The following is a 13,489-nucleotide window of genomic DNA, read 5'->3' on the forward strand; positions in this document are numbered from 1 at the left end:
CTTTTTAATAAGTGTCTCATGGTAGAAATGTTTTAGTTAACTTTTTCACCACTGTGACTAAAAGTCCTGAAGGAACAATCTTAGAGGAGAAAATGTTTGTTTGGGGCTCACAGTTTCACAGGTCTCAGTCTACAGATGGCCAGCTCCATTATTCTGTGTCCGAGGTGAGGCAGAGCGTCAAGGTGGAAGAGTATGGAGAAGGAAAGCAACTCTAGACAGGGCAAGTAGGCAGCAGAGAGAAAGCTCTGCTCACCAGGAACAAAATATGAACTCCAAGGGCACATCCCCCCCATCACATACTTCCCCCAGTCACACCCACCTGCCTATAGTTACAGCCCAGTTAATCCCTGTCAGAGGATGAAAGCACAATTAGGTTAAGATGCTCATAACCCAAACATTTCATCTCTAAACTTTCTTGCTTTGTCTCACACATTAGTTTTGGGGGGACACCGCATATCTAAATAATAAGGAATGAATGACAAATTGCAGTCTATAAAAAGCAATTCTCATGGCTAACACTATTTCTTCAAACAGGTGACTTGATGGAATTTTAAAATATAAAATGTGCAAAGGAAAGATGAATTATACCATTTCTCATAATGATATGATAGAGGAAGTGAGACTTTAATTTTCCACAATTTTTGAAATAGATTTGCAATGGTGAATTGATTCAGAGCAATTGTGTTAACTACAGAGTTAATGTTATTTTAGAAAATGATTTCATCTACCAGGTTTGATGCTGTATTTATAAACTAGTACAATTTAAAGCTAAATTTATAAATGGCATTTGAATGTGATACTGCCAATACACATAATTTGCTTATGTTATGATACACATAAGTTCGCTTTTGTATTTTATCACTAGATAAATTCATTTTATTTCGTGTATCATGGTACACAAATTTCTATTATTGTGTGAAGAAATTAATGAAAAATAGAATCTGAAGGAAACAATTATCTACATATTTCTAGAATTTAAGTCCCAGACCAAAGTCTTCTGTCCAACACTGATCTCTGTGTGTGTTCCCTTGTCACCATGTCCCCCTCCTCAGCAGTCTTCAAAACATGGAGCCAGAAAACCAAACACATGTGGCAGAATTCCTCCTCCTGGGACTCTCTGAGGATCCCCAGCTGCAGCCCATCCTCTTTGACCTGTTGCTGACCATGTACCTGGTCACCGTACTTGGGAACCTGCTCATCATCCTGGCCGTCAGCTCTGACTCCCACCTCCACACCCCCATGTACTTCTTCCTCTGCAAACTGTCCTTGGTTGACATCTGTTGCACCTCCACTGTGGTCCCTAAGATGCTGCTGAATATCCAGACAGAAAGCAAAGCCATCACTCATGCAGGTTGCCTTGCTCAGGTGTGTTTTTTCTTCATTTTTGTATGCATGGACAATTTACTGCTGACCGTGATGGCCTATGATCGCTATGTAGCCATCTGCCACCCCCTGCATTACACGGTCATCATGAACCCCTGCTTCTGTGTCCTGCTAGTTTTGGTCTCTCTGCTCATCAGCATTGTGGATGGTCTGCTGCATAGTCTAATGTTGCTACGACTGTCTTTCTGCAAACAGCTGGAGATCCCCCACTTCTTCTGTGAACTTGCTCAAATCCTCAAGCTGGCCTGTTCTGATCCTCTCATTAATAACATCCTGATTTATTTATTAACCATCCTTTTGGGGGTTGGTCCTGTCTCTGGAATAATATTCTCATATACTAAAATTATCTCCTCCATCCTGAAAATCCCATCAACTGGTGGAAAGTACAAAGCTTTTTCTACCTGTGGGTCTCACCTTTCTGTGGTTTTGATGTTCTATGGGGCTTCTATTGGAGTTTACCTTAGTTCTGCAGTTACAGATTCTCCCAGGAAGACTGCATTGGCTTCAGTGATGTATACTGTGGTCACCCCCATGCTGAACCCCTTCATCTATAGCCTGAGGAACAAGGACATGAAGGGTACCTTGAGAAAACTCATTTTAGGAATATTTTCCTTTTTGTGATTCTGTCAATTGCCCTGGGTATGAACTTCCAGAATGAGACAAAGCAAATGAAATATTGGGTGCACCATAAATTCTGACTTTTCTTTTTCTTTTTTTCAGTACTAGGTATTGATCACAGGGGTGCTCCACCCCCAAGCTTCATTCTTAGCCCTTTTTATTTTTTATTTTGAGACAAGAGTGTCACTAAATTGCCTATGCTGCCCTCAAACTTGTGATCCTCCAGCAAACTTACTCTGGGTTCAGTTTCTACATCCATAAAATGGGCAAAGTAACATAGTGCAAGAAATATTGATTTGGGGAATATGTCACATATATTGGGATGTATAAGGTAATTCAAAACATTCATATGTACAGAATTTTGACTATCTAAAGCATCAACAAAATCACAGGAATGAGCATCATTCAATGTGTAGTGGACACTTCCACGTTAATCGCTGGAGTCATTTTTTTTTTTAACTGGGGATCAACTCCATGACTGCTCTACAACTGACTTTACCACCAATCCACCACACTAATTATTCACTAAATCAGTTCTTAATGCACCCTCTCCCCTTTGAGGGTGGAGATACTCAATACTTCCAGAATCCATACATGTAAATGAATTTAAATAAAGTTCATTTACAGTTTTATGTAATCCATGTTCTGTGTAGAAATGAATATTTTTCTTTTCTTTTTCACTCCTGGTATTGAGGATTGAACCCATGGATGCTTTGCCACTGAGTTATGTCTCTAAACCTTTTATTTCTATTTTTGAGTTGGTCTCAGTGAGTTGCCCAGGCTGGTCTGGAACTTCAGACCCTCTTGCATCAGCCTTCCAAATATCTGCTATTACCTGTATGTAGCACCATGCCCAACTAGAAATGCACTGGTTAATGCTGGAGACCTCTTGTTATGTTTTGGTGCTTTGTTTCTAGCCTAGTTGCCTGGTGGTCACATTCTTTATGTAATTTCAACAGTTTGAAATTAAACGTTTGCCTTACATATCATTTGTGGTCAAACTTAGTAAATGTTCCATTTGTGCTAAAACATAAATCTGCATTCTATAATTACTGAATGCATTTTTCAATGTATATCCAATATATCAAGGTTTTAATCATATTAAAACCTTGCGGATGTTTGCTGATTTTTTTGTTCTCTTTTTTTGTATAAATCATAATACATGTAATGTATTTTAAAAATCACAGACTGATTGCAATTCATTCAGGTGACCATGAATTGAGTGCAAATCCATAATTTCATAACTTCCCAGTGCATTGGATGCTTTGTCTTTATACAATTACCTTTGTTATCTCTGGGCATCTTCACATTGACGTCTACTTCAATGGGAACACCTGGTAGTTTTGCAAGCTTTTCCTGGGTGCTTCTGATGATGGGAGGCCTGGTTGTAGCTCCATGCTTCCACTTGGTTTTCTTTCCATTTTCTCTTGTATTTAAGACCCATCCCTTTATGGACGGAGGCCAAAGAGGAGAGTCCTTGACCCTCACCCTTCCTTCATGAGCCTGTAAACACATGAAGTTCACATTGGCCCCAGCCTCCCTCAGAGGTCGGACCAGGCTGGTGCCTGGCTTGCCTCTCTTGCACCCTATTCTTCCCTGGACTCTACATAGTGATTTCTTTAATGTCCTTTTAGAAAATAACATTTTTAATTGAAGTAGTTTTAGTTCCTGCGTCCCAGATGGGGAAACGGAGGCATAGAGAGTTCAAGTAAGGTGCTCAAAGTTGCAGAACTGTTAGGTTGAATAAAGGTCTGAATTCAATTTGCCCACTCAAAGTTCACCTTCTTTTGTTCTTTTTTATCTTTTAGTGTTTATTAGTGCATTAGAGTTATAAATAGCAGTGGGGTTCACTGTGACATATTCGTAGGTGCACATAAAACAATTTGCTCCATTTCATTCCCTAGTACCTCCCCTTTCTCTCCCTCCTCCTGACCCACTTTGTCTACTCTACTGGTCTCTTTCCTATCTATGTATTTTCAAATTGGCGCATTAGAATTATGCATTAGAGTGGGACTCATTGTGCTATGTTCACACATGCCCGTAGCATCATATGGTCAATTTTCTTCCCAAGTGCTTCCTCTTTCCTTCTTCCTGCCTCCCCGTTCCCGTTCTCTACTGCCCTCCCTTGTATTTTTGTGAGATTTTCTTTTTTATTTCTTTTTTTCTCTTTAGCTCTACACATGAGAGAAAATACTCAATCTTTTTCAAAGTCCCCATTCTATCCATCAAGTCATGTTCCCTGAATGAGTTTAGCATCTATGAGTGATCTGGTCCCAGGGACCTCCACTTTTTAAACTGCATGTGTGTAAACTGAGATCACAGGATGACTGCACTTTGGTTCTGAGCTCCCTACACAGTGCTGGGAAGTCACTGAGGGTGTTGGGCCTGTGCACATTCTCAACTGAATATCTGTGATCCCATCAAACCCGAGGAGCTACAGTACCCTGAACCCTCGCTTGCTTTTGCTGTATCCACAGCTTCTGATCAATGATAACCAATAGACTTTGAACCAATGAATCAATTGCCTCCACCAAACATAATCTATAAAATCCAATTTGTGCAATTGTGGTTTTGCATTTTTAAATTCTGCACTTGTCCCTTCCCTTGAGTTGCTACCAGGAAAATCCTAAATAAACCCTTTAGCTTCATTTGCTCTTAGTTGACTTAAAAATGGATAGTTTGAGGGGTCATACAGGTGGGCAATACATTATTGTCTCCCAGTAGCTTTGGGATAGATAATACCTCTGATGTGTGGCTTATGATGATCACTGTTGTAAGGAATCCCACGGAAACCATGCCGGACACAGGAAATCACATAAGGGAATTTATTAAACAAACAGAGTGTCTCCCTGCAGGGTAAGAGAGAAAATGAGAGGAAAAGAGAAAGGAAAGAGAAAGGGCGCGTGTTAGAGAGTGTGGAAAGCAAGGAGGAGGAAAAGCAAGTGTGTAGAAGAGAAAAGCAAGAAGGGAAAGATGGCGGTTAAATTCTGCCAGGCTAACAGGGGACCAATAACGGGGAAGGATACTTGCAAGCTGACTGATGAACCAATAGCTAGCTAGGATGTTCACAGATTGACAAGTGGTTGGGGGCGGGGAAAATGACTACAACAACAAAATGGGCAGGGGAGCTGTGTCTGGCGTGGTTTCTGTGGGATTCCTTACAATGGTGCCGTGACTTGGGATGGGATCTTCCACTGTATCTTAAGCGAGTGGAACCCCATCCAATGTCCCAGTGCCCTGGACACGGCCCCACCTTCCATTCTGCCCACACGCTCTGCTCTGCATTCATCACCGGACTTCAGGTTGGAGAGTCCTCTAGGCCGGTTCCCCTAGGCCAATCTATCCAGGACCCTTGAGGTGGCTGAGGGGTGGGGGTACCCCCAGCCACTTTTATAGTTACGGCAGGACCCTATAGTTGGTCTTATCTGCCGGGTGGATTCCTGATTTTATGGTGGCAATTCTCTCAGGGTTGAGCTCATCTCGTGCTCATGCACTCATACTCGAAAACCCTGATATCAGGTCCTCAAACCCTTCTCGGCTTTTGCCTGGCACACATATTGGTGCTTGTGTGATGACACAATCAATGTGCTGCCCCTCATCTCCAGCCCAGTACTCTGGCCTCAGGACACCCTGGCCACAGACTCAGCTGTATCATGGAATCTGGGTCCTCCAATCTGGCAGATTCCACCCTGGGAACCCTTCACCCAACCCCCAGTACTTAAAGCTATCAAAATTCATTTGTGTAATGGCACACAGCTTCCGTGAGTGAGTGGGCAGATGGAAAGAGATTCCTTATCTTCAAGTCTCTTCTTTCTTGCTTCTTAGCTCTTCCTGCAGGCTCAAGCGCCTCCAGACCCTGCTTCTCTGTCTTCCCCTGCTTCCCCATGTAATATAAGCAGCCCCATTCCCCACAAGTAGTGGGAGATAATTGTTTGAAAATTTTCTGCGTCCAAACCTAAATTAATTACTAACCAGGAAAAAGGGTTAAAAGGACCTAATCATCAAGTTTCTGCTAGAACATTTTAGCCCCCTTCAGATTCAGATCTTAGTCAAGGCTTCATTGAAATGTAAATGGAGGAAGGTGCAGTGGGAGACCAGTCTCAAACCCAAAGAAAAAAAAAAGTGTCCATTTTAAATTTCTCCTGGGCTACAACTCAGAATACTTTTCTCCATTTCACCTTTTCTCTCCTTCTCATTTTCTCATGCTATAATTAATGACCATTATCATTTTTCTTCTAGGACTTTTGTTTTTCTTAAATGCTATATTTTTGAGCTCACAATTTTGATTCTACATACCTAGGTTAATAATTTTTGTTCAGTTCTTTTTATCCAACTCTAGAGTTATTTTTGAACATCCATTACATTGCAATGGAGATAAGCATTACAAGGCCTTTGCTTTTGTGTTAAATATAAGCATGCATAAAAATTAAAACTTAAAAAATTAATCCAAATATTTTTAATTCACGTGATTTAAAGAGGTTTAATTTAAATTGGGTAAACTAATAGAAGTAAAATGTCTTTAAAATTAACTCACAAGTCTCTAGGTGGTCACACTAATAAAATATTGATGTTTATAAAATGTCTAACATCAATTTTTCTAGGGCTTTTCTTCAACAGGAAAGAGACGGCAAATACTGTTGGTACACTTTTCTGATATCTTGGCTTTTTACAATAAGATGAGTGAATTAGAGTCGACATGTATGGTATTACTCAAATGTGTTTGTTAGAGATATCTAATTAATTTACAAGTTATTCCATGGAGTAACATACTTAAAAACATTATTCTCTGTATATTAAATGTGTTCATATTTTCCAGGTATACAAGCCTTTAAAGCAGAAAATTTATCAAGCTGCTATTCTCCAAATTAAACTTGTCTGTAATGGTAAACCTATCATTTAATGTTCTATTATAGGACCTGTCATCAATAGGGTATATGTAAAATTTGTTAAATGTATTTCTAAAAGTTATTGAGAGCCTGATTTGTTTAAAGGTTAAGCATGAAAGCATTTTACCACTTTGCCACACAAAAGGAAAATTAAAAGCTCTCTCAGTCTTTCTTTAATTCATGTTTTAGATATAATGTTAAATTGTGTTAACTAACATTCATATAGACTCAGGAGTCAATATATGTAAACTTCTTAAAATGACATTTAAGAAGGAGTGTAATGTGCAGTAGCAAAAATGGGACAACAGTGACTGAGATTGGGGTCTCTGATGACCTCATGGCTGTGGCATGCCTGGTGCCTGGGAGTGCTCCTGTGCAGGGGCACAAGATGCCTAACTGCTGTGGCAGTACATTGATCTCAGGCACACAGCACTTGGGCAGGAAGGAATTCTTTTGCTAGATAACCAGTGTTTCATCAGCTCCCTTCTCTGGTTCCTGCCCACCTTACAATAACTTTGGAACCTAACATTGCACATATATAAAGATTGCTGACATAACTCTTTAGATCTGCATTTCCATCAGAGAACAGAGCTCCATCTGATCTCAGCTTAATCTTCAAAATCTGTGTTTATAATGCTTTATTTTCTAATACTCCTTTGCCACTCATTTAACTTGAGAATTTGGTCATGCTGGTCATGGCAAAAGAGGAAAAATTAGCTTCAGGATAGAACATTTTACGTAAGATGTGTGAAAAGCCCCGCCTTACTTGAGATAAGGCTCTGCCTCACAACCCTGCTGCACGTCAGAATGGCTCCAAAATAAGCCACACTTTAACTCATTTAAAGTTATGTTCAAAAGTTTGATGTTTGTTGTAAACATTACTGTGATCTCAAATGGGAACTCAGCCAAAATTCAAGATAGCTATTGCACAAACTGAATGTTTTACTGTTGGTGATTCCATTTTGTATTTTCCTTGTAAACTCTAATTGTTGCCTGATCAATATTTTGCAGAAGTACTGCTTCAAGAGCAAACACCATAAATTAACTTGGAATAGTAAGCCATCACCTATAGTACAGATAATGTAAACCCCAATTAGATAAAAGGGGGTAAATAACTGTAAGGTCATAGACATTGAAGTTAAAGTCCAGTACTCTTGCTTTATGACTGGTGAGACTGACTTGCTTGATGGTTAAGATTAAACTTTGATTGAGATTAAATACAGAGGTCAAGAAAAGTTCATATTTGGGTCTTGCCCTCAAAGTCAGCCTCAACCCGGGAACAAGAGGACTTCTCTAAGGAGGTTTGCAACTCTGGGTCACACAACCTCCTGATCAAGGAGATTGATGAGGCCACTAGAGGAAAAGCCACTCAGTGCACCTGCTGTAGAGGAGGGTCAAGGAAAAAAGGGAGACATCCCTGGTGCTTCCAAGGGAAGTCACCTCATCGAGGAGAACCTGCCTAAGAGATAGCACTAATGGAGTTAAGAAGCTTCTCTTAAGTTCTCTATGAGTGACCCCTGTGGGAACTCAGCTGACTCTTTAACAGACAGGAACAGATCACTTTGACCAACTCGATCTTAAACACCTAGCAAAACAGTTAAAACCAAAATATAACAATTCTTGGGCATTTAAAAGAAATAATACTTAAATGTAACTTAAGATGTACACTTGTATTAGCCCACTAGAATAAAGACTAAAAGCTACAAAAGAGATTCTTAGGCAAATGTGCCTGATAACTATCAAGAGAAACTGCCACAGTCAGAAGTTTTAGTCAGTTTAAAGCCTACAGACACAAGTAGGCTTAATGTATGTTTGCTCTTAACAGAAGTATAGAGATCCCTACTAAATGTTGTGTTTACATTCCTGATAACCTGGACAATGTTAAAGTACCCAAATAAAGGCCTTGTCCTCTTCAGCCTTTGCTAGACCTTGTTATGGGAACAACTTCTCAGTTCTTCCACCCCCTGGTGAGGGGTTATTGACTTCTGTCATCTTATGATATGCATTGGCATGTTCCAGATTCTACAACATTTATATGGTATCAATCTCATTTCAGTACTCATGTCTTTTTGTTCTTCTCTCATAGAAGCACCCATCCCCAGATGCCTTTACAACCTGCTCTTCCCCAACCAGACTTCTACCATGGACCCCTCAATTGACCCAATTTCTAAAAAGGGAACTCCAAACTGCTTGCCCCACGCTGCCCCCTTCCAGCTCAAAGAAGTCAGAGCAGTCATTGATCCCCTTTCCCTACAGTAAAGGAATTCCTAAAATTAGAGGGGTGAAGGAAGCCAGAATTGGGGACAGGCGGTTAGTGTAGAAATAGGGGATAAGTCAAATCGAGGAAATGAAGTCCTTAAAAACAATCTGCCTCTGGACGTCTGGAAGACTGCCCCTGGGATAATGGACTTTTTACATTCACTTGCAAAACCAGCCCCAGTCACTTAGGCAGGAAGGAGAGAGAAGGCTTCGGAAAGAACTGGAGAGCAAAAGATTTTCTTATAAAAACATAAATGGGGGAATGTAATGTATAAAGCTGCTCCCCTGCCCATTCCGTTGCAGTCATTTTCCCTGCCTTCCAACCACTTGTCAATCTGTGAACATCCTAGCTAGCTATTGGTTCATGAGTCAGCTTGCAAGTATCCTTCTCCGTTATTGGTCCCCTGTTAACCTAGAGGAATTTTTTTTTTTTTGTCATTCTGGAAGAGGTAGGCTATTTTTTTATTGTAAACAAATGGGATACATGTTGTTTCACTGTTTGTACATGGCGTAAAGGCATACCATTTGTGTAATCATAAATTTACATAGGGTAATGCTGTTTGATTCATACTGTTATTTTTTCCCTCCCCCCACCCCTTCCACCCCTCTTTTCCCTCTATACAGTCCTTCCTTCCTCCATTCTTGCCCCCCTCCCTAACCCTAACTCTAACCCTAACACTAACCCCTCCCACCCCCCATTATGTGTCATCATCCACTTATTAGCGATATCATTTGTCCTTTGTTTTTTTGAGATTGGCTTATCTCACTTAGCATGATATTCTCCAGTTTCATCCATTTGCCTGCAAATGCCATAATTTTATCATTCTTTATGGCTGAGTAATATTCCATTGTATATATGTATATACCACAGTTTCTTTATCCATTCATTAATTGAAGGACATCTAGGTTGGTTCCACAATCTAGCTATTGTAAACTGAGCAGCTATGAACATTGATGTGGCTGTATCTCTGTAATATGCTGATTTTAAGTCCTTTGGGTATAGGCCAAGGAGTGGGATAGCTGGGTCAAATGGTGGTTCCATTCCAAGTTTTCTAAGGAATCTCCACACTGCTTTCCAGAGTGGCTGCACTAATTTGCAGCCCCACCAGCAATGTATGAATGTACCTTTCTCCCCACATCCTTGCCAACACCTGTTGTTGCTTGTATTCTTGATAATCGCCATTCTAATTGGGGTGAGATGGAATCTTAGGGTGGTTTTGATTTGCATTTCTCTTGTTACTAGAGATGCTGAACATTTTTCCATATGTTTGTTGATTGCTTGTATATCATCTTCTTTGAAGTGTCTATTCATTTCCTTAGCCCACTTGTCAATTGGATTATTTGCATTCTTGGTGTAGAGTTTTTTGAGTTCTTTATAGATTCTGGAGATTAGTGCTCTATCTGAAGTATGATTGGCAAAGATTTTCTCCCACTCTGTGGGCTCTTTCTTCGCATTGCTGATAGTTTCCTTTGCTGAGAGAAAGCTTTTTAGTTTGAATCTATCCCAGTTATTGATTCTTGCTTTTATTTCTTGTGCTATGGGTGTCCTGTTGAGGAAGTCTGGTCCTAAGCCGACATGTTGAAGATCTGGACCTACTTTTTCTTCTATAAGATGCACGGTCTCTGGTCTGATTCCGAGGTCCTTAATCCATTTTGAGTTTAGTTTCGTGCATGGTGAGAGATATGGGTTTAGTTTCATTCTGTTGCATATGGATTTCCAACTCTCCCAGCACCATTTGTTGAAGAGGCTATCTTTTCTCCATTGCATATTTTTGGCCCCTTTGTCTAGTATGAGAAAATTGTATTTATTTGGGTTTGTGTCCGTGTCCTCTATTCTGTACCATTGATCCACCTGTCTATTTTGGTACCAATACCATGCCGTTTTTGTTACTATTACTGTGTAGTAGAGTTGAAGATCTGGTATTGCGATACCCCCTGCTTCACTCTTACTGCCAAGGATTGCTTTAGCTATTCTGGGTTTTTTTATTCTTCCAGATGAATTTCAACCTAGAGGAATTTAACCGCCATCTTTCCCTTCTTGCTTTTCACTCGTACACACTTGCTTTTCCTCCTCCTAACTTTCCACTCTCTCTAGCGCACACCCTTTCTCTTTCCTTTCTCTTTTCCTCTCATTTTCTCTCTTACCCTTCAGGGAGACAGTCTGTTTGCTTAATAAATTCCCTGTGTGATTTCCCGTGTCTGGCGTGGTTTCCGTGGGATTCCTTACAACTGTTCTCTAGGTTACTCTTCAAGGATGGGAAGGCTCCTTTTGCAGAAAACACAGACTCTTACGTTGGACATGCGAATGTCAAAGGGGTGGCTGGAATGGGTGGAAATGCTTGGCGTCTCTGGCTTCAGGTTGTGTCTGTCTCCTCTGCTGCCTTAACCTTTCAGTCATATGCTACTCAGTTCTGTAGTAGTCATGTTTATCATTTGAGAAATGTTTTTTCCTGAACCACAATATAGGGTTAATCTGACCTAGATTTGCCTAGTGTCCTCCTCACACCTACCAGCCACCAAGAACAGAAAAACCAAGTGTGAAAGGGAGGGAAAAGCAGCAGCACCTAAATTCCTAGAAGATTTATGCCTTTTCTTGAAAGTCATCAATAATCCTCCTTCTTAGCAACCTGTCCCACTCTCTCATTATTCTTATCCTCTATCTGTAGCCCCTCAACCCGCTGTAATTGAGAACTGGTTTGTGAGCAACCCCCCCCCCTTTTCTCTGCCCACTGAGTAAAACCTTTCTTTCCCTCCCAAATATTTCCTCTCAGAATTGGTTTTCCCATGGCATGAGTTTCCAAACCTGGGTTTGGTAATAAAAACACAATTCAGTTGCTACTGGACCCTGGATCTCCCAGTGCTGCAGTTCCCAAAGGACCCTGAATAAATGCCTTCTTTCAAGCCTAGTTATTGGTTTTGTTTCAGGTTTTTAGACAATAGGAGCTTCTGGGTAGTGATTTTATGATCATTGCCATGTACTAGATACTTGAAAATTTCCATGTACTATATTAGTGATTCTCAAATTGAAGTTGCTGGACAGGCAGCATCAGCAACACCTGGGAACTCATTAGAAATGCAGGTTCTTTGGTCCCATCCTAGACTTACTGAATCAGAAATGAAGTTGCTGGGCTGGGGATGCAGTGCAGTACAGCATTTGCTTAGCACCCAGGACGCCCTGGATTCGATTCCCAACACCCCCCCCACAACACACTCACAGAAATTGCCAAATGCTACAAATCAGGATGCTGTCCTATCTCAAACAGCCTATTGGTAAGCATTTATCAGCATACCCTGAGTATGACCCTTGGTGTGATTTGAATGTGTCTCCAAAACTCAAGTGTTCAAACCATAATTTCCCAATTAATATGTTGACAGTATTTGGAGGTAGGGCTTCCCAGAGGCAATTAGAGCTAGATGAGATCATCAGGGCTTTGTAAGAATGAAAAGAGACCATGCCAAGACTTCTCTTGGACTTTTCCAAACTTACCTGTTCCAGATAAATGCCCTCACCTTGAAGCTGGACCTTTTAACTGTTTGGCAAAGGATGGTAAAAGAGGACCCCTTTGAAAACTCTAACTTTGATTTTTTTCAGGTTCCACTACAATTTTCTTGACTCAGAAGAAAGTAAAATCCTCTTGGTAAAATGGTGAGGTTCTGGGTTGACATTCAAGGTAGAACTGACAACATTCTGTGGTGGACATGTGTGTAACAGATTAAAAGGGTACAGTGTTACCAAGATTTAAAATAAACAAGTTCAAAACCAAGTACAGAGATGCACACCTGTAATCCCAGCTGCTAGGGAAGCTGAAGCAGGAGGACTGCAATTTCGAGGCCAGCCTAGACAACTTAGAACCTGTCTCAAGTAAAAAACAAAAAGGACTGTGTAGCTCAGAGGTAGAGCACTCCTGGGTTTAATTCCCAGTACTGTCGAAAGGGCCTCTGCTATTTGAGGCTGAGAAGGTTTTGAATGAATTTGATTTGCAGCATTTTAACAGTTCTATAAACTATGCCAGTGGCAAATGTCTCAGGAACACAATTTAGAGTTGTGGACTGAAACTTTAAAGCCTCAACAGTATAAATAGTACTTAAAGCATTGAGATTCACTGCTATCAGAAAGTGAATGATTATAGGACAAGAAGGCAACTGAGGACTGAGCCCTGAGGCAGCCAGACGATTAGAAGTTGGGAAAGTGTGTGGATGGTGAGATGACACTTTCGCAGCCCCGCCACGTCCGTTAAGGTTTATGAACTACATTTCCCAGAATCCTCTCTATCCTCGCTTCCGGGCTAGAAGTGACCAATGAGGTACCGCGAGATTTGGAAGGCGGAAGTGAAGCGGAAGCC

At 40.8% G+C, this 13,489-nt stretch overlaps 1 protein-coding gene across 1 annotated transcript; it reads left to right on the plus strand.

Moving 5' to 3' along the window:
* Positions 1-1,065: 1,065 nt before the first annotated feature.
* LOC124967964 (olfactory receptor 7G3-like) lies at positions 1,066-2,004 on the plus strand. The gene has a single exon (XM_047530388.1). It carries the CDS (start codon positions 1,066-1,068, stop codon positions 2,002-2,004), a length of 939 nt encoding a protein of 312 aa, XP_047386344.1.
* Positions 2,005-13,489: the final 11,485 nt, after the last annotated feature.

Source organism: Sciurus carolinensis, chromosome 17 (genome assembly GCF_902686445.1).
Source record: "Sciurus carolinensis chromosome 17, mSciCar1.2, whole genome shotgun sequence".
In the NCBI taxonomy this organism is placed as follows: domain Eukaryota; kingdom Metazoa; phylum Chordata; class Mammalia; order Rodentia; family Sciuridae; genus Sciurus; species Sciurus carolinensis.